Below are 26,588 nucleotides of genomic sequence, written 5' to 3'. Positions count from 1 at the left end.
CTCAAAAAAATAAATAAATAAATAAATAAATAATAAATAAATAAAAATAAAAAAATAAAACCTGGTTACTTCCTTCAGTTATGCCTTTAGTAAGTCTGTATTGATCACCTACAATGTACAAGGCACTCTTCTAGGCATTGACAATAAAAGCACAAATGAGAAAGACAGTCTGTATCCTCAGAGAGCTTACAGTCCCACAGCTACACTAAATACCTGTTATCTTTAAAAGGTTACTAAACCTGCTGGGTGCCGTGGCTCATGCCTATAATCCCAGTACTTTGGGAGCCTAAAGTGAGCGGATCACCTGAGGTCAGGAGTTTGAGACCAGCCTGGCCAACATGGTGAAACTCCGTCTCTACTAAAAATACAAAAATTAGCTGGGCATGGTGGTGGGCACCTATAATCCCAACTACTCGGGAGGCTGATGCTGGAGAATGCTTGAGCCCAGGAGGTGGAGATTGTAGTGAGCCAAGATCGCGCCACTGTACTCCAGTTTGGGCAACAGAGTGAGACTCTGTCTCAAAAAAGAAAAAAAAAGGTTACTAAACCTTTCTGTGTTTACATCTGTAAAATGAAAACAAAAACAAAAACAAATTTGAAGGTTGTTGTAAGGATTAAATTGAATACCATAAACAAAATGCTTCGAATATTGTATTAAAATAGTATTGCTTCCTTTCTCCTTATATATACCCCCTTGGTATCGTTTTATCATTTGCTACCACTTACTACTATCTTTAATTGAACATTCCTAGCTTAAAGGGAGACCAAATGTGTCAGGGGTTTGAAATGGAAACCCCAAAGCAACTCCATTAGGGAACAGTATGTGCTGTAGTTGAGAACATGGGGGTTGACATCAGAGAGACCCCAATTAGAGACTAACCCTGTTACCTGCTGATTTATTTAACCTCCCTGACCCTCAGTTTCCTCCTCTGTGAGGGCTAATAACCCTATTCTCCCAGAATTGTTGGGAGGTTTAGTGAGATGCTATATGTAAAACACTTAGCTCATTGTCTGGTACATCATAGGTGCTTGGCAACAATTGTTACTCTTGTTTGTCTTACTTTTAGAATACCAATTTTTAGGGCTGGCACTTGTCTTGAATAGCATTATAGCCAATTTCTCATTTTACAGATAAGGAAACTGAGGTTCAAAGCAGGTTGGCCAAATCATACAGTTAGTTGGTGTCAGAATTGGAATCTCTGATTCCTGCCCCAGTTTTCTTTGCCTCTACTTCATGTTCAGGGGTGGATTTGACTAGAATATTGGTTTTAAGGGACGTTAAGTTCACACATGTAGGATGTGGTAGGAAGCCTTTTTCCTTTCCCAATCCTCAGTTTCTTCTTGTACAGTGATGGAGTTGTCTAAATGATTCTACTCAAGGTTCTGAGACACAATGTCTTTTTGAAGAATAGCTAGGAAACACAGTTAACCATGGACAACTTCACTTCACCTGCCCTTGCTAGGTTCAAGCTCTTGATCTTCCAAAGATTAGGTGCAAACAGATGGAAGATTGTAGCCCATGTCCTCCCCTACAAGGCAACCATGCCTGGCCTTCCAGGTGGCTGCTCTTTCAATGGAAGTGATTTTTAAACTGCAGATCATAACTTATTAGTGAGTCTTCAAATAAATTTAGTATTTCAAAAATGGAAATAGAAGTGATTTTAAAATATCAAAGTATGCCACAAGTTATAATAATCAGTATTTGTGAAATCTTTGTTATATATGTCATATTTGTGTGTGAATTTATGTACTGTGATGTCACAATTTTAAAAATATTTTTTACCGTGGGCTGTAGTCCAAAAAGATTGAAAACTACTGCTTTAAGACATAATTTGTGTTGCCTGCAATTTAAAACAATTCTCACTTTTAAATTGCACATTATTCATTACTCAACAAATGTTTATTGAGTGCCTACCAAATGCCAGGCACTGTTTTAGGCACTGGGAATACAGCCGTAAACAAGAGAAACAAAAATTCCTACACTCATGGAGCTTACCTTCTGGTGGGAGAAACACAAACAATACATAGGTAAGGTACAAAAGTAGGAAACACAGGAGAAAGGCAAGAAGGAAGGATGAGAGGAAGGAAGGAAGAAGGAAGGAAGGAAGGAAAAAGGAAGAAGGAAGGAAGGAAAAAGGGAGGGAGGAAGGAAGGAAGGAAGAAAGAAAGAGAAAGAAAAAGAAAGAGAGAAAGAAAGAAAGAAATAAGAAAGAAAGAGAAAGAAGGAAAGAAAGAAAAAGAAAGAAAGAAAGAAAGAAGGAAGGAAGGGAAGAAAGGAAGAAAGCAAAGGATATTCATAAACATTTAACCCAGTAAAAACACTGTTGGCATTTTGGTGTATGTCCTTACTGACTTTTCATCGTATGCACATGTCATTTATCTTGCCATTTAGAGGACTTCCAGGTAATAGTCTTCACATAAATGTGCAGGATGCTGCTGACCAAAGTCCTGTCCTCTGAAGCATGAAAGGAGAGGCTCTGCTTTCCTCTCTGCCTGCTTCCCTCCTCCCTCTCCTTCTTTCTCTTCTGTATTAATTGCACTACCAGGCCCTCGGCCTTGGGCACAGAGACTTTTGCTGCATGTTAATTAGGCACAGCACCATCTGACCCTGCTCACTGGGAAGTTCTATGTCAGAGTTCTGTTGCATACTGTCCTTTAATAGCCTTAATGATTTAATCATTTTATAGATTGAAAACATTGAGGTCCAGAGAGGTTGTGACTTGCCTGAGTTCTCACAAACGGTAAATGGAGGCAAGAGTCTGAAATGCCATGTGTTCCACCGCCTGAGAGCCCTGGTTTGGCCCCTTCATCTGCTGTGCATTTCACATTCCTATATTATTGTGCCAATGTAGTCAAAAGAATTTTTTTCTGATACTAAGCTGTTATTTTAAGTTTTTGTTTTCTAACAGGTACAAACTGGTTAGACTCGTCCTGGCTTAAGTGACTGTTAATTTAGTAAATCTCCTTGGATTTTGTGACTTCTATGCTAAAAGTCTTAAAAATAAATGTAATAAGAAGCTGCCCTGGGGTCCAGCAGAGAAGATAGAATTGGATCCTTTTCAAAGCCAGTGTTTACACTCACATGCCTCTGGCTTTCTTGTTTACCTTAATAAGCTATGTCATGAGGTAACTTTACCTTTACAGATACTTTTTTTTTTTTTGAAGGAGAGATGGTTTTTAGTGGAGAACAAGGAACTTAAAATCAAGAGGTTTGCGCTCTAGTTCCAGTTCTGCCGAGTGACCCTTGACCAGTCACGTGCCCTCTGTGAGCCTAAGACTGGATGAGGGTTTCTAAGCTGTGGTCAGTGGGCCTCAGGATTTCCAGGACATATTTCTGGGCTACCACTGGAGACCTACAGTGAAGGCTCAGAGGCTGCCGTCCCAGAACCACACTGCCCCCTTGTCTCCCTACCTCCCCTACTCAGAGCAGCTCTCCTTTCATTTGTTTTAAAGGGTAGAGTCTGCATAAGATTTTATTTAAAAGAAATGTTCTGCTGTTGTTAGTATATAAAAATCACCAGAACAGCTAGATGATCTGAAAGATCCTTTCCAGCTCTAACGTTCTGGAGTGTCTGAGTTTAAAGACTGGCTCTTGCTTTTTTTTTTAGCTACCTCTCTGCTCCGTGGACATGCCAACTGATCACCTCTAAATTATAAATATTCTCTCTGCTGCCCCCAGCTGACTGCAGGCTATGTATTATGCTGGCGGTAAAGATCCTGGAAATGAGCTTGTCTGCTACTCCTGCCCTAATAATGTTGTGACGGGCAGGGAAGAACATTTGTAGCAGTACTTATTTGCTAACCAGGGATTTTATTTATTTTTTTTAAGCTTGTATTTGTTTTAACCGCTTGGGAAAAACAGTTCCAGAACTATCCCCAGCCCTGACCAGCACAGCAACATCCTCATTCATATGCTACTGCTTTGTCTGGTGAAAGGCATTCTGCAACACCATTCCTAATCGCTCCCCACTGTGGTAAGCAGCTATTTGGATTGGATCCCACATCCTCTCCTGGACATTTTGTTTTTCAGGCTGTCTGTCTTACTGCATGCTCCCAAAGTTTCCTCTGAAAGCCAGTGATCTTTGGCTCAGCCATACCTGAGCCAGGCTGTGCCTGCACTGCCCTACCTAGAGCACCACATCCCTTTCTGGTGCTGATTTATTTCACACGCACTGTGCCTGCTTTGCCCAGAGTAGAGCAAGACCAATTTTTCCTTTACAAATAAGTGATTTAAACTTTCATCGAAAATTCACTGGTGCTAAAAGCAGACAAAGATAAATCAGCATTTTCTACTCACTACACGTCAGTAAGTTTCAAGAATTTGCTGCTAGATGTGTAAATCAGGATATAGGAAGAGAGAAGCAAATGCTGATCGCACTCTTGAGTGTTTCTTACCTCCCTTCATGCTTATAATAACACTCCTAGGTAGATATTCTCATCTCCATTTGTTAGAGGAAGAAACAGGCTGGGGGAGGTAGAATAACTTGTCTAGACACAGTTAGGAAGTGGCAGATGCAGGAATTGAACTTGTTCTATCTGGCACCAAATGCCCTGTTCTTTCCACGACACCATGCTGCCTTCTTGATGAGCATGCTGACTCATTTGGGAAGTTATGTAAGCTTGTAAATCACATTGAGATTCCCAGATAATGTGACTGCATAAAGAAGAACAAAGTGCTGCCACGAGTGGCTTTGGTGCAGTGACAGAAGCACAGGGGAGAGGCTCTGCACTGTCGAGAAGGGGTCAGCAAAGCTGTTGAGAGGAGAGGGGTTGCACCATTGGGCCCCAAACCACAGGCGATCGTTTATCTCTTGCCTTCCCAACCTGTTCTGTAAATAAACAGGTTTTAATTATAAATATATGAATAAAGCTATCTATTCATTTAATTCACAGTTACTGAAAATCCAGTCCAAGCTTTGACCACCTGCAGAAGGTATGCCAAAGGTGCCCAGGGTCAGATGGCTTGGCACCACTCCAGTCACCTGCATCAGGCGAAATAAGCAAGGTAGGTCTTTAGCATCATCCACATATGCTTTAATTGACTAGGGGAGTGTCATAATCAGATTTGCACTTCGGAAAGTTATCCCAGGCCTCTGTTGGGAAAGGGAGAAGGGAGGCAATGCAGTGGTGCTGTCAGTGCCCCACCCACATCCAATTAGTATGCACCCCACACTCCCGAGGCCTGCGACCCTCTGTGCTCTGGCTTGGCAGCATGCACAGCCCATACACAGTGCAGGAGTGCAGGCCAGATGTGCTGGGTAGTTGATGTCCCTGAGATCAGCCCTCAAACAATGACGAATGGGAGCATTGATGGGTAAACACCCCAGCTTCCTTGCCTGTTGGTTGGGATAACTCTAAGTTGGATTCTACTCTGTGTCTTAGAGTTTCTCAGTGAGGTGGAGCTCCCATGGAGTTTCTCAGTGGCATGGAGCTCTGCAGTGCTTAGGAACACGTCCTTTATTGACTTCTTTCATTTCCCTGTCCTGCTCCCTGAATCAGCTCCCAGGGTTTCCTGAGATCACCTCTCAAATGAACTATTTATAGTAGAATCCATGTTTCAGGTTTTGTTTCCATTCAGAAGCCATTCAGAAAGCCAGTGTGGTAGTTCATGCCTATAATCCTAGCACTTTAGAAGGCTGAGGTGGGTGGACCACTTGAGGCCATGAGTTGAAAACCAGCCCAGCCAACATGACAAAAGCCTCATCTAAAAAAGAAAAAAAAAAAAAACCATTCAGTACTTCAGTGTCGAGATGGATAATGTGCACTAGACAAAGGGAACAGAAGTGGGAATGGAGAAGAGGGGGTTGCTATGAGAAATATTCACTCTGAGATTTAGAACTTCATTATAAGAAACTCCTACATTCAATAGTAATAATTAAAAAAACAAAAAACAAAAAACTAACCCCTAATTTTAAAAATAGGCTAAGGACTGGAATAGACATTTCTCCAAAGAAGACATACAAATAGCCAACAGGCATATGAAAATGTTCAACATCACTAATCATCAGAGAAATGCAAATCAAACTATAATGAGATACCACCTCACACCTGCTAGGATGGCTGTTATATATATAAAGATAACAAGTGCTGGTAAGGATGTGGAGGAAACTGGAACCCTCATATACTCTTGGTAGGAATGCAAAATGGTGCAGCCACTATGGAAAACAGTGTGAAAGTTCCTAAGAAAATTAAAAATAGAACTACCATATGATCCAGCAATCCCACTTCTGGATATTTATCCAAAAGAATTGAAATTAGAATCCCAAAATGATATTAGTATACCCATGTTCATTGCAGCGCTATTCACAATAGCCAAGATGTGAAAACAACTTAAATGTCCATCAACAGATGACTGGATAAAAAGAAAATGTGGTACATACATACAATGGAATATTATTCAGCCTTAAAAAGGAAATTTGGCAATGTGTAACAGTATAGATGAACCTTGAGGACATTATACTAAGTGAAATAAGTCAGTCACTGAAAGGCAAATATTGCATGACTCCACTTATATGAAATATCTAAGATGAAGTATCTATGATTCAAATTAATAGAATCATAAAATGGTGGCAGCCAGGGCTGGGAGGAAGAGGAAATGGGGAATCACTAACAATGAGCATTGTGTCTCAGTCAAGCAAAATAAATCAGCTCTGGGGAGCTGTTGTACAACCTTGTACCTATAGTCAATAATAATGTATTGTATACTTCAAATTTTGTTAAGAAGGTAGATCTCGTGTTAAATGTTATCACGATTTTAAAAAACTGGTTAAATGGAGGGGTAAGAGAGAAAGGAGGGAGAGAAAAGACTCTACAAGAATTCTGGGTCTGTTGCTTAAGCTCCTGGGTGGATACTGATGCCTTACACTGAACTACAGAATACATTTCAGGGGTAAGAAAGTAAATCCAATTTCGGATATGTAGGAGAAAGTGACATCTGGCTCTGTGATGTCATTTGCAAAATGAAAGTGCCCCTTTGCCAAAAGCATCTTCCCAAACCTCTTACCATAGTGCTTGAAATTCTCTATTACTCACTTATTTGGCTTGCTTTTTCCAGAAGACTATTTTTAAAATGCTCCTGAGATTATTGATACTTTTGTTACGTGTGATAATAGCATTGTGGTTATGTAGAAAAAAACCTCCTTAACTGTTAAAAATACATGCCAAAGTATTTAATGGATAATATACAACACTGTGAGGGACTGCTTTCAAATAATCCAGCAAGAAGAAAAATGAAGGGTATATGTAGGGGGATGGATAAAACAACATGGACAAAATATTTAAAATGATAAAGCTTGGGAATGAGTACAGAGGGTCCATTATACCATTTCCTCTACTTTTGTGTGGGGGAAGTTTCCATAACAAAAAAATAGAAGTTACCCTGGTATTTTTAAAATGCTCTTGGCAGGATATCTTATCCAATTGTCTTTAACACCTGTGAAAGAACAACCACAAAAGTGTGTTTTGAAACTTTGGTTGGGTTTCATATATTTAGAATATTTGGATGAAAAGGAGGCTGGTTCTTTTAAAAAATAGACTTGTAAGGGCTGGATTTTAAAAGAGAGAAGAAACCAAGATTCAGATGTAGAATTTCATATGTTTTTTGCCAGCCATGTGATTCCTTCCACCATTTTCCAGAACATAAGAAAGCATCTCATGACCCTCCATCATGCCTTACCACGATGGTCAAGGCCTTTGTGTGCCTGCTGTTACTTTATCTCCAAAATGCTCTCTAGGCATCCATTTCAAAGATGAAGGAACTCAGGTTGGAGAGGTCAGGTTTTCTGCCTATAGACCATAGAGTGATCAATTCCAGGGGCATTGGGAGAAGGGCCCAGGTGTGACGTTCCATGTATCTGACTCCAAAGTCTGGTATGTTCTACAGCCTTCAGTCTAGTTTGCTGTGGTTGGCCTTAGGTCACCTTGCCATTCCAAGAAGTGGTCATTCACAAACTGGCTTCAGCAGAATTGATTTTCTGGGAATCAGCCTGCTTCTGCTGAGGACGAGCTTAAACCAAGAAAAATTAACAGCATGCCTCCTTGGGCAGGGACGATAGAGTGACAGAGTTCATAGACCAAGTGAGAACTGTCAGGAAAGCATCGTGTCTGTTTATTCCAAAGCCTTGAGGCATTGACAGGAGTTGACAGGAAGGGTGGAGGTGGGCACAACACCTAGAAGAGCCAACTGGGTAGAAAGCAAAGATAAATGCAACTGTAAAAAAGCATATAATTCCATAAGCAAACATAAAATCCTTTAAAAAGTAGTGTTTCCTCATCTAAGTACTTACTGATGCTTTTTAGAAAACCAACCTTAGGGCTGGGCACAGTGGCTCACACATGTAATCCCAGTGCTTTGGGAGGCCAAGGCGGGTGGATCCTCTGAGGTCAGGAGTTCAAGATGAGCCTGACCAACATGACAAAACTCCATCTCTACTAAAAATATAAAAATTAGCTGGGTGTGGTGGTGGGCGCCTGTAATCTCAACTACTTGGGAGGCTGAGGCAGGAGAGTCACTTGAACCCAGGAGATGGAGGTTGCAGTAACCCAAGATAGAACCACTGGACTCCAGCCTGGGTGACAGAGGGAGACTCTGTCTCAAAAAAAAGCAAACCAACCTTAAAGTCAAGTAAAGGAGATAATTAAGTAAATTATAATTATTTCCTATTGTTGGAGTATTATATGTCCATAGCATAGTTTATGGATGTTATTATCCATAATAAAGATTATGGAAAACTATTTATTTAAAAAATTTAAGTGAAAAAGCAGAATATAGAATACACATAGAATAATTACAATTTTCTAAAACATCCTGTCTGTGGAAAAAAGATTGGAAGAAAAAAATGTCAAAAATATTATGTGATTGTCCTTAGGGCTGACGAAAGTTGGGTTTCAAATATTTTAATTTTTCATTCTATTTTAAAATTTTCCTATAATGAAATGTATTACTTTTGGAATGGAAAAAATGCTTTAAAACCCCAAAGAACTTCATTTTACTTTTTATCCTTGTTTAATCCAGAGTAATGCTTATAAGAATAAAAGAAGTTAAAGATACTTCATGTTGAGAATTTAAGTATAATTTGGTAAGAACTCTGAGCAAGTGATACTAAGTTACGTCTTGGCTGCCCTAAGTTAGCCATATACACATTAAGCAAACCTCATCACTGGGTCTCCATCCCCTTTCCTTGGTCAAGGTGACTATGAAACACTAAGAAGTCTGTTCACCTGGCTGGGCGCAGTGGCTCACACATGTAATCCCAGCAATTTGGGAGGCCGAGGTGGGTAGATCATGAGGTCAGGAGTTCAAGACCAGTCTGGCCAACATGGTGGAACCCCCTACTAAAAATACAAAAAATTAGCCAGGTGCAGTGGCAGGCACCTGTAATCCCAGCTACTCGGAAGGCTGAGGCAGGAGAATCACTTGAACCCGGAGGTAGAGGTTGCAGTGAGCTGAGATCGTGCCATTGCACTCTAGCCTGGGTGACAGGCTTTTTTTGAGACTCCATATCAAAAAAAAAAAAAAAAAAGAGAAAAAAGAACTCTGTTCACCTAAAGATCATACCAATGATGGCAGAATACAGACTCTAGCAATAGGTCTAGCAAAGTCTGGTATATTCCACAACCTTCAGTTTAACTTGCTGTGGTTGGCCCTGGGTCACCTTGCCATTCCAAGAAGTGGTCATTCACAAACTGGCTTCCACTGAATTGATTTTCTGGGAATCAGCCTGCTGCTGCTGAGGCCAAGCTTGAACCAAAAGATAGGAGACCTCAGGTGGTTAAATTCACAAGCCAATATTTTTAATTAGCCATCCTTGGTATATTTAACAAGTCACAAGAGTTAGATTTTGTAAATAATAGTCTTTCAGAGGCCAGGCCTGTGCTGCATTTTTAGAAATTCAGAGTCAGCCCAGGCAAAAATTTCAATGATATATTTTACCTGGAGAGAGAACATCTCTCTAAGACTGTTAAATCAAAAGCTATACTACACTCACCCACAACAGCTACAGAATTCCTTGGCAGGGGCTAGTGGTTTCTTCTAGCTGATTCTGAAATTGAAATATTGAATATCTGTCATTTAGGAACATGAAATTCAGCTGCTTTCTTAAAGAAACTTAAACCAACATGAAAGAAAAATATAAAAAGTTTCCTTATAACCTAACCAGCATTATGGCCTGCCATGCACCCTGAGTCCTGGGCCAGTTTCTTCAGGAGACATGTGGAGTAAGAAACAGAAATTGTTCTTAAGGAGAGGGAGAAAAAAACAAGTACAAAATTGCCCATAATACCAAATAGAATAAAAGAAGTAGGATGCAAATTTAGGGAAGAGAAAAATCACCTCTACTTGGGGGCCATAAGGGAAGATTTCCAGAGAATGAGGAATTGAAGCAGACCTTGACAGACATAAGATTTCAGTCAGCCACAGGCAGCAGGGAAGGTACAAGATAACACTGATGGAGGGAAGAATATTATCAAGCAAAAGAAGATATGAAAAAAAAGATGACACGTTCCAATCCAAATTTCTAAAAATGCAAATGGCCCTATGAACTGAGTACCGGGGAGTCATAGTCTGGCGTATGGCTGGGCTTTGTTTTGCTGGGTATGAACTTAGAGCTCTGTGAACTTTGAGAGTCAGGTGGAGGAGGAGGCTGCTTGGCTGGTGGGGCTCCCAGAACAGACTTATGGAGTGAGAGAGAAGAGGAATGAGAGCTGTTACTGCTACAGAGATAAGAACTTGGTAGGAAGCAAATAAGAGATACTAAAAAGACATCACTGGGGCATTTTGCTTTATGACTCCCCTCCTCTGTATCCACATAAATCTTTGATCACAATCGACATTACTAGACGTGTTAGACTTGAATTTTGAGTGTTTGTGTGTGTGTGTGTGTGTGGTGGTGGGGGGTGTATGTGTGTATGGGTTGAGGGGTGGTGGGTATAAAGTACATCCTGGAGGTGAGAAAGGGATGAAAGCAGAGGCAGCAAGAGGGGTGTAGGCACATTTGGTGAATAGACCTACCTGGAAGTGAAGAAAGGCAACTAGTCATTCATTCATTCGCCACTACTATGTTGTACCAAACACTGTGCTAGTGTCGAGATGCAGTGGATCCAAGTCTGATGTGGTCCTGGTCTTCAAAGAGCCTGCATTCTTGTTGGGGTGGGGGCAGAGATGAACTAAATAATTTTAAAAATGCATAATTAGGATAGCAGTTAGTGCTATGAAGGAGAAGCCTATATTGCTATGAAAGTTCGTAGAGGGATTTGACCTTGTTGGTTAGTTAAGGGGCTATAGAATTGAGTTCTGAAGGACGAATAGGAATGTAGAGTGTAGTGTTTAAGGTAGAGCAAAGAGTAAGTGCAAAGGCCCTGTGGAAAGAAGGAACTCAAGACAGGCCAGCACGTCTGAAGCATAGACAGTGATGAGGAACATGGAGTCAAGCACTGCTGAAGAGACAGGAAGCAGACCACCACTGGGTGTTATAAGTCAGGTAAGGGTTTAATTGGGGGTGACAGGATCATTTATATTTAAGAAGGCCACTCTGGCTGCTGTATGGAAAAGGAATGAGAGTATGACAAGAGTAGATGTATGCAAGAAAATCAACGAAGAAGCTGCTTCTCTCCCCAGGGAAAAGATGATGATAGGACTATACTTTATCACAAATAAGAAAGCATGACATAGCCTCAGCTAAGAGGATTAACTCTCTTTCATATTAAATTGAAAATGTGCAAGAAAATGTCACCTTACCCTTTGTAGGAAACTTATTGTTCCTTTCAAGTACAAATATGTGCTTATGTAAGTGACTTTAGCAATAAGAACAGATATGTGCTAACACTAGGATGAAAAGACTGTCTCTGAAGAAGTGGAATGCAAAATGTAATATTCATAAGCTTTTGGATGTCTACATGACAGATGTGTTTCTAAGTGTACGGTATATTTTGAGCAGAATTTTTTTTTCTTGGCTGGTTTGTATACAGCACACTGAATGGATAGAGGAAGCAAAGCATTATATATGAGTTACTTTGTCTTTATATACAAACAATTCACAGAGGCATTCCCACTAAAATGCTTCCACTTCACCTTCAATTCATCTTGTATACTCTACTTTTGTTCAAGGAGAAATTAACAAATCACAATGGCATTGGGAGATTATAATACATCTCTATAGATCAAATAGACAAAATGAATAAAGGTATGAGAGATTCAAACCACACAATTAACAAGCTTGATCTAACCCTGCACTCAATAAATGCGGAATACATATTTTTTTTTAAGCTCACATGGAACTATTATATACATTGACTATGTATGGTTACAAGGTAAGTTCATTTTCTAATAACAGAATATACATAATTTTTGTATTTTTCTACATGTATGTTAAATTTCCACAAAATGACTTTTTTAAAAAAGCCAAACGAAACCAGAGCAAACAAAGATAAAGTCTCAAAGAGAGACTCAGCAAATTTCAAAGGAATATCACACCAGTTTCTCTGACAATAATACAATTAAATTAAAATTTAACAATAAAATGGGTTCTGTTAAAAAACAAAGTAGACAATCCTCTAGCAGAATGGATGAAGGAAAAAGTAATAATATTAGAAGTAAAGGGAGGAACATAATTATAAAGAAAAGCAATTTCGGAAAGGAAAAAATGCATTTCTAAAGAATTTGTGACTTAAGAAAAAAATCATACAGGAAACTATCAAATACTCAGAACTGTATACCAATGAAAATGATAATAACTTGTGGAGATGTAATTAAATGAAATGTACAGAATAATATGCATGTATTATAAAACATAAAACAAAATGAACAAGATAAGCATTCAGTTTAAAATCTGGAAGAAAGACATTAGAGTAAGTGCAAGAAAAGAAGAAGAGAGGAAAAATTATTGATTAGAAATGATTAAATAAAAATGGAATCCCAATCAAAGTTCTAGCAATTTACTTTGTGGATATCAACGATCTGACTCTAAGGTTTATATGCAGCAGCAAAATACACAGAATAGCCAACACTATATAAATAAATGAATGCTGGGCCAAAGACCTTAACAAACACCTCATCAAAGAAGACACACAGATGACAAACACATGAAAAGATGCATCATGTCATGTGCCATCAGGAAAATGCAAATTGAAACAACAATGAGCCACCCCTATACACCTATTAGAATTGTCAAAATCAGAACACTGACAACATCAAATGCTGGAGAGAATGTGGAGCAACAGGAATGCTCATTCATTGCTTTTGGGAATGCAAAATGGTACAGCCACTTTGGAAGACAGTTTGATGCTTTCTTATAAAACTAAATATACTCTTTTTTTTTTTTTTTTGAGATAAATTCTAACTCTGTCACCCAGACTGGAGTGCAGTGGTGCGATCTCAGCTCACTGCAACCTCTGCCTCCCAGGTTCAAACCAACCTTGTGCCTCAGTCTCCCGAGTAGCTAGGATTATAGGCACCCACCACTAGGCCTGGCTGATTTTTGTATTTTTAGTAGAGAAGGGGTTTCACCATGTTGGCCAGGCTGGTCTCAAACTCCTGACCTCAGGTGATCCACCTGCCTTGGCCTCCCAAAGTACTGGGATTACAGGCGTGAGCCACTGTGCCCGGCGAAAACTAAACATATTCTTACCATACAATTCAGCAATTATTCTACTTGGTATTTACCTAAAGGAGTTGAAAGCTTATATCCACACTAAAACCTGAATGTGGATGTTTATAGTAGCTTTATTCATAATTACCCAAACTTAGAAGCCACCAAGATGTCCTTCAGTAGGTGAATGGATGAATAAATTCTGGTACCTGAAGACAATAGAATGTTACCCAGCCCTAAAAAGAAATGAGCTATCAAGCCATGAAAAGATATGAAGGAGCCTTAAATGCATATTTCTAAGTGAAAGAAGACAATCTGAAAAGGCCAGATACCGTAGGATTCCAACTATTGACATTCTAGAAAAGGCAAGATTATGGAAAGAGAAAAAGATCAGTGGTTGCCAGAGGTTGGTGAGAAGGTGAGAGGAAGGTTAAATATGCAGAGCATGGGTAATTTTTAGGGCAGGGAAAATAAGCTGTATGATACTATAACATTGGATATGTGTCACTATAGGTTTGTCCAATACATAGAATGTGCAACACCAAGAGTGAACCACAACGTAAACTATGGACTTTGGGTAATAATGATGTCAATGTTGGTTCATCAACTGTAACAAATATACTACTCTGGTGGAGGATGTTGATAATGGGGGAGGCTATCTATGTGAGGGCACAGGTGGTATACGGACCTGTATCTTCCTCTTAATTTTGCTGTGAAACTAAAACTGCTCTAAAAAATAAAATCTTAAAAATGAGTTCTATTAAAAGACAAGGTAGACAATCCTCTAGCAGAATGGATGAAGGAAAAAGCAATAATATTAGAAGTAAAGGGAGGAACATAATTATAAAGACAGTGGAGATTGAAAAAATTCATAGGATGAGATCAGAAACTCTATGGCAGTACATTTAAAACAAGATATTTGAGAAAATATAAATTATCAAAATCAATTCAAGAAGAAAGAGAAAAACTGAACAAACCAACAACCATTACAGAAATTAAAATGATAGCCAAAAATCTCCCCTGCAAAAAACACTGAAGGCCCAGATAGTTATACAAGTTAATTCACCAAGCTTTCATCAAATAGATAGTCCCTATCTTACACAAACTGTTTTGGAGAGTTAAAAAAAGAAAAAAAAAAAAAAAAAGAGAGAGAAATCTATCTAACTCATTTCATGTAAATATGCTACCCCCATTAAAAAGAAAGGAAGTATATCCCATGTATTCATGTAAATACAACAAAACTAGACAAGAACAAAATAAGCTAAAAAAAACCTTTAGAGCCAATTCACCTATAAACATAAATGACAAAATTCAAAGTAAAATACCAACAAATGTAATTCATCAGCATATTAAGAAACATACATCATGGCCATGACATAGGGTTAATTCCAGAATGCAAAACAACTCCACATCAGAACAACTTACCAAGGTTATCTGCCTTTTTAATAGACTAATAGAGAAGAAAACAGATAATAGATCTTAAAAATGTTGAAATAGCATTTGATCAATTAAACACCCATACATGACTAAAAAAAAAAAAAAAAAAAAAAAAAAAAAAAAAAACCTTTTGCCAAGGAATATAAGGGAATTTTCTTAACCCAATAAAGGGTTTCTGTCAAAATTTATAGTAAGCATCATATATGATGGTGAAATATCAGATGATATTCTATTAGAGTTGGGAACAAGATAGGAGACCCCCTATTTCCACTATTATGCAACATTGTACTACAGGTCGTCCTAGAGAATGCAATAGGAGAGAGACAGAAAATAAGTTTAAGACTTGGAAAAGAAAAGGCAAGACTGCTATTTGCACGAGATATGACTGACTACATAGATGAATCCTAACGAATGTAAAGAAAAGCTAATAGGACTAATAAAAATTTTAACAAGGTTACTGATTTCAAGATAAGCATATAAAAATCAATAATATTCCTATATCCCAGCAATAACCAACTGGAAGATGTAATTGGAAAAGTAAACAATAGCAGCAATAAAAATCTATTACTGTATTAAAGAGGCAAGAGTTATTTATGGAGAAAGTTACAAAACATGATTGAAGGATGTGAAAGGAGATCTGACTAATGATCACGATGGGAAGATATAATATTTACAAAGATGTCTATTCTCTCCAAGTCAAGCTATAAATTTAGTGCAATTCCAATAAAAATCTCAATGGATTTTTTCATAGGACTTGATAACTTAATTCTAAAATTCATCTGAAAGAGAAGAGGAACAAATGTAACTTAGACAATTTTGAACTATAATAAAACAGAGGGATTTGCCCCATGAAATAACAAGACATTACAAAGCCATAGTAAAAACATATAGAAAGTAACACATGTTTGTCATGGATAGACCTTGTAGTCTCAAAGTGCCTGCTGGATACATTACCACGTAGGAAGTAGTCCTAGATGGGTCTTTTCTAAATATCATAAACTTCTGTGACTTAGGTGTACCCATTGGGTGAAAACAGTTGTATGCTTATTCATGAATTGGATCAGGACAGTGCCCAAGTCAACAGAACTACAGAGGAGTTGGATACAATGAAAGCCAATCTCCCATGTGGTGCTTTGGGGGCAATCTAGATTGAAGTGTCAAACTGACCCAGTAATGTCTTCTTTTGGAGGAAGAGTAAGTGCTAGGTAAACAAATACAAAGTGGGTTATCAAGCTCAAATAGGACCCTGAAAACCCTAAAATATTGTTCTTATTCTCCCTTAGGGCTGCTGTTCATTCCAATATTGGGAGGCAAGGTCCCAGGTTGGCTATACAACCAAACAGATGACTGTCCTTGCTACCCCATGTTCCTGGATCTTCTTGCCAATTAAATTAATTCACACAGCACTCTGTGTATCTTCCTTGCAGCCTTAATAAGACTAACAGGAAGATCCAGGTTTGAGGAAGATCCAGGTTTTGGAGGAAGCTTCTTTAAGAAAAATTACACAAAATTACAAACACCATTAGATATAAATGAGAAAAATCACAATAAATTACAAATTTAAAACATAAACATCACAAAATGAAATATATAAAAGAAATAATAAAATATTTATATTAATTTTCTGATATACCTCTATGTTTTTTCCTATGTATTTTGACTGCATACACTTTGTTTACCTCTTCAGATGGCAAGCTTGTTGTAATACTGTATTCTATAGAGGAAAACGCAAGATAATACAGTGCCTTCTGGATTCACCTTTCTTACAGTTTCTACATCCACCTGTTCCCCAAAACGCTGCCCTATCAACATAACTCAACCACCTCTTCTCATCTGCATTCCTTCTTCACTTCACCACATCATCCTCCTTCTTCCAGCCAAACACAGGTACATATACTTTGTCCTTGTAACCCATGACCTGATAAATTCTGTTAGGAGGTTTCTTAGGAAGTAAAAGGCTTCAAAACAGGAAATATTCATTGATGAAATGACAACTTGTGAAATTTTTCCCCACTTAAATTGTCCAGTCTTTTAACCTTAGGGCCTATACTCACTTCTATCAAAATCCTGGTCATTCATTCGGAAATAGCCCTCAAATGCAACTGAAATCTATTGCAAATTAAAATCGCAAATTTGCAAAAGATGTGGAATTTCATGACCTTGAAATTGATGTTAGTAAAGTGCTGGATCCACATGCAAAGTCATTAATAAAGGAGGACTTCACAGAGTTGGACCAGATAACAAATGAAAAAGAGAAAATCAATGAGAACGATGTTGACATCAATACATCAAAAGGAAATAATCTGATTTCAAAGGATTAAGAGAGGACTTCGGGAAAACTAGATAAACGTCTCCAAAACTTCTGCAAATAAGACCCTGCTGCAAAAATCAAATGCACAGTGAAGGACAATGAGCCATATAAAAAATTATGTCCCTCCTCCAAAACATTTGAGTTCCCAGAATTAGCACATACTTGCAACTGTAACCTAGCGTGTTAAATATAAGATAAATTCATTTTTATAAGTTTTGGTTGAATTTTTTTCAATATAAAGTTCAAATCAAGTCTTTTCTTTCACTCTTTCACTATGGAATCTACGTCTCTATTTTAATGGATTCACTCTAAGAGGGTCTTTTCTGGTACCAATTATCTTTGGAAAAGAAAGACCTTTTGTACTCATCTCTGTTTTACAAGCCTGCAATATATTTTAATACCACCACTCCCCGACTGGAAATTGTAAAAAATACAGACTCTTGGGTTCCTCTGCCATACCAGTTTTGAATCTCCAGGTGGAGGACACGAATTAGGAGTTAAAAAAAATTCCATTATTTTAATTTACTAATTATTTTGACTTCATTATTATTATTATTATTTTAGAGGTGCAGTCTCACTATGTTGCCTAGGCTGGACTTAAACTCCCGGGATCAAGGGATCTTCTGGCTTCCAGTAGCTGGGACTGCAGGTACATGCTACCACACCTGGCTAAACTCCCTATTTTTAACACTCATTATAAGCAATCCTCGTGATAATCAGGCAAGTGTGGTAATAGCTACTTTAACTCATCCAAAGCTTTCTCTCTTTATAGTAACCTTAAGAAATCTTCTTTAACCTAGTCAGCTGGTTTTGAGGTAGGAGGTAGAACTCGGACACCGAACCAAATTGAGCACTAGCCTAAACAGGTCGGAGGTGGAAGCCGCTTTCCATCAGATAGGCACAGCAGTGTGTCAGTTCATCATTGCCATGGCAACACCCGGGAATTACCACCCCTTTCCAGGGCAATGACCTGATGACCCAAAAGTTACTACCCCTTGCCTAGAAATGTCTGCATCAACTGTCTCTTTTTTTTTTTTTTTTTTTTTTTGAGACGGAGTCTCGCTCTGTAGCCCAGGCTGGAGTGCAGTGGTGCTATCTCGGCTCACTGCAAGCTCCGCCTCCCGGGTTCACACCATTCCCCCGCCTCAGCCTCCCGAGTAGCTGGGACTACAGGCTACCACGCCCGGCTTAATTTTTTGTATTTTTAGTAGAGACAGGGTTTCACCGTGTTAGACAGGATGGTCTCCATCTCCTGACCTCGTGATCCGCCCGCCTTGGCCTCCCAAAGTGCTGGGATTACAGGCGTGAGCCACCGTGCCCCGCGAAACTGCCTCTTAATCTGCATGTTATTAAAAGTGGTAATAAATGTGGGTATAGATGTTACTGAAAGCTGGTCTGAGCTGGTGCTTTCTGGCTATGAGGTGGCTCTGCTCTACAGGAGCAGTCACGGCTGTGACACCACCAAAGCTGGAACACCGCCTCTTCAATAAAATGGTTTTCTTCTACCTCCGGGTTGCCCTTGAATTCTTTCCTGGGCAAAGCCAAGTACCCTGGCTGCCTAAGCCCCACTTTGGAGCTCGCCTGCACCGCCTCAGTTCGTACTCGCTGGACTCATTCCTTTATCCTTTTGTTGTTTTTACATGCTCTCCTTCCTAGATCAGTGTCTAATCTACACAGCTTTCTGAAACTTTATGTAGTCTTTAGAATTTTATAACCTGCTCCTGCTTTTCACATCGTATTATTTTCTTAATATTTCAAAACACCTTTGAACAAGTCAGAATTTCCTTTTTTTTCTCCTTTAAAATTGAGTCTGAGTAACTCGTCTTGTGTTCATTTATTCTACATTCCCTCAGCCTGCATTCTCATGAGTCCATTTTGCTCTATATTCATCTGGACATTAGACTACTTTGCAAATATTACCATTTCTGCCCGTTCTTTCTGTACTGCTTGATTGTCAGCACCTGGAAGACAAACACCTCATCTTCCATTTTGTCTGGATTTCCCCCACTGAGCCTAGAAGACTGACTTAACACTGACTAGTGTGCTGTGTGCTTCACGCGGTGGGTGCTTAATAAACATTTTAACACAGTATTAAAATGTTGAATAAATTTGACAGCAGTGCTGCTTCTCATCATTTCAAACGCCAACACTTTCTAGGTCCCTTTTCTAGCAACCATTTCCCAACATAACTACATGCCCCCAGACATTTCAGCCAAGCTGGGCTCTCTTTGATTCATCTTTCTTTGCCCGAGTTATGGAAACATTGTTTACATTTTTTCCCCTGAGGAGGGAAACCCAAAGACCCTGCTGTGAAACTTGAAGTTGCTTTTTTTCTGTTTGGTAATTGGGGGAGAGGGAAGGACAGCAAGGATAGAGAAGGTTTTATTTCTGATTACTTCAGTTTTCGCCCCAGATTGTCTTTTACAATAAGATACAATGCCCCTATGAGTATTTTCATACCTGTAAAGATGTTTTTAATTCTTTGCATCTGAAGAGTGCTAAGGATTTTAGGCAAGAGGTTTTAGTATTTTAACTAAGACATTTCCTCATGAGTTTTATTCAATACCTCATTTTCTTCCTGACCTTCTATAGTCAGTCAGGCAACATTTCTCTTATAACATCATTTTTCCTATTAATCATTATTTCTTACCTGTGAAAAATAAGTTTACACTTAATGTTGTATGAATCTAGCATGGTAACGTACAGAAAAGCTTATTCTCTTCTTCTTGGGTAGGGAATTCTGTTTTGCTTAATCTATTTGTTAGCTTATTTAATCCTCACAACTTTGCTAGGTGGACAGGAGTCATTATCTCCAGGATAATGTAAAGGAAACTCAGAGACGTTAAGTGACTTATCCAAGTGACACAGCACTGTTAGACCCACACTGAAAACCCGGACTTCTGACTCCACAGCTAGTCCCACACAGCTCAACTTTACATAATAGGCCCTGGTTATGTCAATAGAGACAAGGCTGCTAGGAAGAAGTAGCCGTGTGACAGTTGAATAGGTAGGGAGCGGCGGTGGGGCAGGGCGCACTGTGAGAAGAGCACTTCGCGCATGCGCATATCACTGAGCGAACGCGGCCGTGTTCAGGAAGGTAGGAGAAAGAGGCGGAGCTCCTTGTTAACGCCATCGCCAACCTCTGCTAACGCGCAGGCGCACTTCCCGAAGCTGAAGGTGAACACAGACAAAGGGCCTGAGAATCGCGCAGGCGCAGTTGTGCCCTGGGGGCGCCAAGATGTCGTTCACAAAGTATAAGTCGTCGCGCCTGGCCGCTCTGCCCTCGACCCTCGACCCAGCTGAATATGACACATCTCCGGAAACCCGGCGGGCGCAAGCCGAGCGGTTGGCCATAAGAGCCCGGCTGAAACGAGAGTACCTGCTTCAGTACAACGATCCCAACCGCCGAGGGCTCATCGTGAGTGCGGGGCCTGCAGGGCGGGAATAGGGTCCGAGTCCTGGGAGAGACCGAGAGAGACCACGCAATGGGTCGGCCACCGCTCCCGATCAGTATCGCAGACGCAGGTCTTCTTCGAGGCCTAGCCAACTCACTACCCTTTTACCTTTGCCAGAGCTTGGCCCTCGAGAGGACCGGCTCTGGAGTCAGACCTGGCTCGGTTTGAATCCTTGACCACTTCCTGCCTGCGTGACCTTACTTATCCTCACTCTGCTTATCCTCGATTTTCTGTCTGCAAAATGGGCGTAATATAGTGCTTACTCTTTTTCAGGCTGTTAGGATTAAATGAGATCGAGCATGTGACTGGCCTAGCACAGTGCCTAGTTCGTAAGGCGTGTTCAGAAAATGTTTCTATATATATATGTATATGCATATATATATAAAAAATTTTAAAGAGCTGGTGTTTACTTTTCAGTTCATACCTCATAGGGATACTGCTCTCTCCTGATGGGAATACAGTGATTCCTTCAGCCTGCATCTTTTAAAGACCCTGCAGCTTGTTGAAGTTCTAGGCTTTGGAGTCAGAACCCAAAGCACTACTCATTGGCTAAGTCTGTTACTTTGGGCAACTTTAACTCCTCTGAATTATAGTTTCCTGATTTCATATATAAATGATGTGCATTCTTTATAGAATTATGAGGTTAAATAAGATAGTCTGTGTAACATTCCCAGCACATAATATATGCCCAGTAAACTGGTAATTAACAGGTATGCTTCTATCAGATAGTTTTCTATACGGGAGCTAAGTAGGTCAAATACGATGTTAACAGAACAGGACATTTCCCACACGTTGCATTGGTGTTTTGGAATTTTGGGAAGTTACGAGGATTGAATGAAAGTTACAATGTGCCAGGCACTGTGGTAAACTTTACATATCACAACTATTTGGATAATTAAGCTCTACTACTGTCCCCATTTTACAGATGAGAAGACAACATGGGAAGGACAAGTAGGTCATATAGAGGTGCCCCTTTAGCAGGTGATAGAGCAAAATTCTAACCCTGGTTTGTGTAACCCACAGCGTCTGCTTTTAACTAGTTGGCTGTACTGTCTCCAGCCAGAACCTTGTTAACTTGGGAAGAGGGTGCAGAAAGACACATTTATTACAAACTCACATGATTGGGTTTGATGTGTTAGTGTGATGCATTAAAAGAGAATAAGGCCTCAGTCAGACCTGAAATTGAAACCAAGATCTTCTATCTTCTAGCTATATGCCTCAGGGTAGTTTCAATTTTCTCATGTGTAAATAGAGGTAATACTACCAGTCTCTTTGGTTTTGTTGATTAAATGAGTGTGTGACACTATCATTTATTAATCAATACATGTAAATTGTCTTGCCTAATTTTTTTTTTTTTTTTTTGAGAGAGGATCTTACTCTGTCACCCAGGCTGGAGTGCAGTCGTGCGATCTCGGCTCACTGCAACCTCTGCCTCCTGGGCTCAATCTGTCCTCCCACCTCAGCCTTCCAAGTAGCTGGGACCACAGATATGCGCCACCATGTCCGGTTAATTTTTTGTATTTTTTATAGAGATGGAGTTTCATCATGTTGCCCAGGCTGGTCTTGAACTCCTGAGCTCAAGCGATCCTCCTGCCTCTACCTCTCAGAGTACTGGGATTACAGACTTGAGCCACTGCGCCCGGCCATCTTGCCTAATCTTTAAGAATGATTGATTGAATCAGTAAATAATTGCTCAGAGTCTATTATGGCCCTATTTTACATGCCAAGATAACAATGGAGATCAAAACAGGCAAAAATTCCTGTCCTTGTAGAACGAACTTTCTAGTAGGGGAGACAAGAAACAAGTTAAACAATTAAAATCATTTAACATATTAGGTAGTGGTAAATGATTAAAAAATAATAATAATAAAGCAGGGGAGATTTGGAGTGTGAGTGAGTAGTAGGGGAGGGAGGTAGCTACAATCTTAGGCTCAGGGAAGGCCTCTGTTTGAAGGTGACATCTGAATAAAGATCTGAAAGAAGTGGGGTGAGGGACCTAGCTCTCTAGGAAAGCAGCATCAGGGAACAGCAAGTGCAAAAGGGCCCTTAGGCAGGAGAGTGTCAGGTTAATTGAAAAACACTGGAGAGACCATTGTGATTAAAGTGGAGAAAGGTGAGGGCAGAGTGGGACAAGATCACACCAGGCCTCATAGGTCATTGTAAGGACTTTTACTGAATAGAGAATTTCGTGATCTGGACTTAACAAGTTCTCTGGCTGCTTAGTTGAGAATTGACTATGGGGGAAAGGACAGGATCAGGGAGACTAGGAGGCTTTTGTAGTAATACAATCTGTTGATAGTGGCTACCAGGGTGGTGGCAGAAGGCAGTGAGAAATGGTAGATTCTGGGTGTATTTTAAAAGTAGAGCCAACCAAGCTTGCTGATAGACTGGATGTGGTGTATGAAAGACGAGTCAAGGATGACTCTGAGGTTTTTGACCTAAGTGATTTTAAGAATGAAGTTGCCTTTTACTAAGAAACACAGGAATGTGAGAGGAGAAGGTATGGAGGTGGAGTAGACTATTGGGAAATCAGTTTGGGATATGTGACATTTTAGACGCCTGATAGACCATATGTCAGAGTTGAGCAGTTGGTTGGATATTGAGTCTGGAGTTCAGGGTAGAGTTACAGGGCTGGAGGTAACACGTTGGGAATCATCAGCCTTTAGATAGATTATTTAAAGATTATTTACTCCCTTGACATCGTCAAGGGAGTAAATGTAGATAGGAAAGACCAGCAAGGTCTGAGGTCCAATATTAAGAGATTGGGGAGATGTGGAGGAAAAGAGCAAAGAGATGAAGAGAAAATGGCCATAGAGTTGGCAGGAAATCCAAACAGGTGTGGGCCTGGAAGTCAAGTGAAGAAATGATTTCCAGGAGTTTTCACCATGTCAGATGCTACTGAGAGTCCACTGGACTTTTAGTGATGTCAGAGAAGGAAAACTCTTCCTAGTGTGTCTTTTGGAACCTCTCTTAATAACATTACTGGGCTTAATGAACTATGGTCATGGGGCAATTGGTATTTTTATGAAATGAAATGTCTGTTTCTGGAAGACAGATCTGGCAGATATTAAAGCACAGAGAAGTGACTAGCAGATTGAGAAGTCTGCCATTTGATAGTCATTCAAATACATTTATAGCAGAAAGGATGTAAAAATAGATGCATTAATCCTTTCAGCTATTGAGCTTTAACATCCTCTTGGACCTACATCTGTGTCTTTACCCTCTTTCTTCTTGTTGGCAGTATAGGCATAATAATAAACAATGCTGCAGAAAACCTGCATGTGCTTTCATTTTAATGTGGTATGATAACATCAATAGTTTCTAGAAGAGCAGAAGATATGTTGGGACTTTGTATCTAGTAGTGAGTGCTTACACCCTTGAAGAATTTCAGTCTGACTGAAAGGAACCAGGAGCATTTCCATTATAAGGTTTTTTGTTTTTGAAACTTCTGAGCTGCAGCTGATTATCTCAGAGTAAAATTGTTGTAATTTAGTTTGAAATATGACTGTGAAATTATTTTAGTACAAATCATGACTTCTTGATGTTGGTTAGGACCTTGAATATGCATGTTATATACTAAAGTCTTAAAGCTGATTTTATTTGCTTATTTTTATCTGTCAGTTAATTGGGGAGACTAATTTTGTAAAATCACTTGGGCATTTAGCTAATTAAATTTAATTATGTTTTTGCGGGTAGATTTGCTGTTCATGGATAGTTATTCTAGTATAAATATATGAAAATGGACAATTATTTTCTTAACCAAGACAGTCTGATTATTTTTCTTTAACAACTTTGACCTTTCTACAAAACTTTTAATAGTGTGAAATGTCTGAATTAATGCTTTTAAAATATCAGTCAAGTCAGCTTAAAAAACTTACAGTTCAGCTAGCCTACCCCCTCCTTCATTTTCCTACAGCTTATTTGTAGCCTGGAAAGACTATTTTGGTAATAGCATTAGAAAGGATCCTGGAAACAAAATACAAAGCATGGTAGAGCATATGAAATCTGTTTCTCTTCATTGGGAATACTGCGTAGTTCTGATGGTCACACTTGACAATGAAGCTAAAAACAGTCCAGAGAAGAATAGATAAAATGACAAAGGAGAAAAGTGGCTTCTATGACAGTTTAAAGATTAGGATTCTTAAGTAAACAGAAAGCTAATTGGTGATATGAGCCTTCTACATACTGGAGGATTTGAACACGACCATCAGAATTCAAAAAACACCAGAAATGGAAGATCTTTCCTGAAACTGTTTAGGAGTATTCATGATATACCCTTAACTGTTCTAGAGAACAAAATGTGTCTGTGCTCCTTCACAGAAGTCCCTATGAATTTGTTTCTCAATGTGATCTATAGCTTTTTGTTTTCATTAATTTTAGGAAAATCCTGCCTTGCTTCGTTGGACCTATGCAAGAACAACAAATGTCTATCCTAATTTCAGACCCACTCCTAAAAACTCACTCATGGGAGCTCTGTTTGGAATCGGGCCCCTCATCTTCCTATATTGTATTATCAAAACTGACAGGGTAAGTATTCAGACCAGATGTTTAGTATTTGAGTGACAGGGTCCCTCGCTAGGGCCCAGCTGCAGCTCCTTCTCCACCAGTGCCCCTCCCACCTTGGGGCTGTACGCTGCCTTCCCTTCCTCTCTTCTTTCATCTTTATTCCTTTCCAGCAGGAGTTAAAACAAAGTTTTCAGTTACCTTTGTCTATTTTTCTTAGTTCATTTGTTTTTAAAAAAGATGATGTTTATTGGGTGAAGTATTAGCAGAATACATAAATCATTTAGTGCGTTTCCTGTTTGTGTGAATTCTGTTTACGTTGGTCACATTTTGCCAATTAATGTTAAAACCTATTAATACTCTAGGAACAGAGAAGCACAAGCTGCCTGTGGGGAATAGCTGCCGTCAGCAGCCTGGGTATATGATTGTAGAGAAAGTCAAGCTGATCTTTGGCACCAAACTGTTCTACATCTGGTACTAAAGCCTGAGCTGCAGCCCCCAGGCTTGTGTTGCCACTGGAGCCCACTCGTCTAGCTTTGTCTTTAACTGGCCCATCTGCTTTCCCATTAGAGCTTGTGTATTTTGATTATCTGGTAAATGATCTACTTAGCAGAAAGGTAGTCCACACTTTCCCAGAAAGTGTTTGCATTTTGCTTTCAGTGTATGCTTTTAAGTGGGGTAATATATTTCTAATGACTAAGATGTGAGTAAGATGTTTTTGAATAGGAGCATTTTCTTACTGTCTCTTTAGTTCCTTAGATTACTATTTCTTCGCACACTCCCTGGGCTTTAGACAGTGGGATTGCAATTAGGTTTGGAGTGTTTCATTCTCTTTGTCATTTGTACATGGGTTGTGCCAAAATGCAGTTTTTTTTGTCTTTTTTATTATTTATTTTTATCTAATATTGCCAACTGGCAGAATATATTGTTTTTAATGTACTTTTTTTCTGTCTATACAGGATAGGAAAGAAAAACTTATCCGGGAAGGAAAATTGGATCGAACATTTCAGCTCTCACGTTAAGTCTGGCAATGATGACTATATGTATTCCTGCCTAAATAAATCGTCTATTAATCATTAAGTAGTAGTTTCTCTTTCTTAGTATTACCTTGATTCAATGTTAAAAACTTATTAACACCCTAACAACACAGAAGCAGAAGCGGCCTGTGTTGGGAATCACTGCTGTCAAAGTGACAGCAAACATTTGCTGGACGTTGAATGAATGAACATAAATCTCTTTCCTCATTAAACTGTGAGCTCTTAGAGTACAGATTCTACAATCAGTTGTTCAACAAGCAAG

At 39.3% G+C, this 26,588-nt stretch overlaps 1 protein-coding gene and 2 long non-coding RNA genes across 4 annotated transcripts in view; 2 read left to right on the top strand and 1 right to left on the bottom strand.

The window, feature by feature from the left end:
• Positions 1 to 4,999, top strand: part of LOC108541702 (uncharacterized) — an 11,691-nt gene extending 6,692 nt beyond the window's left edge. For both annotated transcript variants that reach the window (XR_001889036.1, XR_001889034.1), the window contains exons 2-3: positions 3,830 to 3,974; positions 4,894 to 4,999. This is a non-coding gene — a long non-coding RNA (uncharacterized LOC108541702). The remainder of the gene's footprint in view (positions 1 to 3,829; positions 3,975 to 4,893) is intronic.
• A 2,352-nt stretch (positions 5,000 to 7,351) lies between these two features.
• LOC108541695 (uncharacterized) lies at positions 7,352 to 20,389 on the bottom strand. The gene is made up of 3 exons (XR_001889031.1): positions 19,982 to 20,389; positions 9,987 to 10,040; positions 7,352 to 8,182 (listed from the first exon to the last, which is right to left on the bottom strand). It is a non-coding gene; the product is annotated as an uncharacterized LOC108541695 (long non-coding RNA).
• An 85-nt stretch (positions 20,390 to 20,474) lies between these two features.
• Positions 20,475 to 26,369, top strand: NDUFB4 (NADH:ubiquinone oxidoreductase subunit B4). The gene is made up of 3 exons (XM_017891302.1): positions 20,475 to 20,749; positions 25,167 to 25,313; positions 26,249 to 26,369. Exons 1-3 carry the CDS (start codon positions 20,570 to 20,572, stop codon positions 26,309 to 26,311), a joined length of 390 nt encoding a protein of 129 aa, XP_017746791.1. The 5' UTR covers positions 20,475 to 20,569; the 3' UTR covers positions 26,312 to 26,369.
• Positions 26,370 to 26,588: the final 219 nt, after the last annotated feature.

The sequence above is a fragment of the Rhinopithecus bieti genome, unplaced genomic scaffold (genome assembly GCF_001698545.2).
Source record: "Rhinopithecus bieti isolate Rb0 unplaced genomic scaffold, ASM169854v2 scaffold_759, whole genome shotgun sequence".
NCBI classification, from domain to species: domain Eukaryota; kingdom Metazoa; phylum Chordata; class Mammalia; order Primates; family Cercopithecidae; genus Rhinopithecus; species Rhinopithecus bieti.
This window is presented reverse-complemented; position numbering and strand designations above follow the sequence as displayed.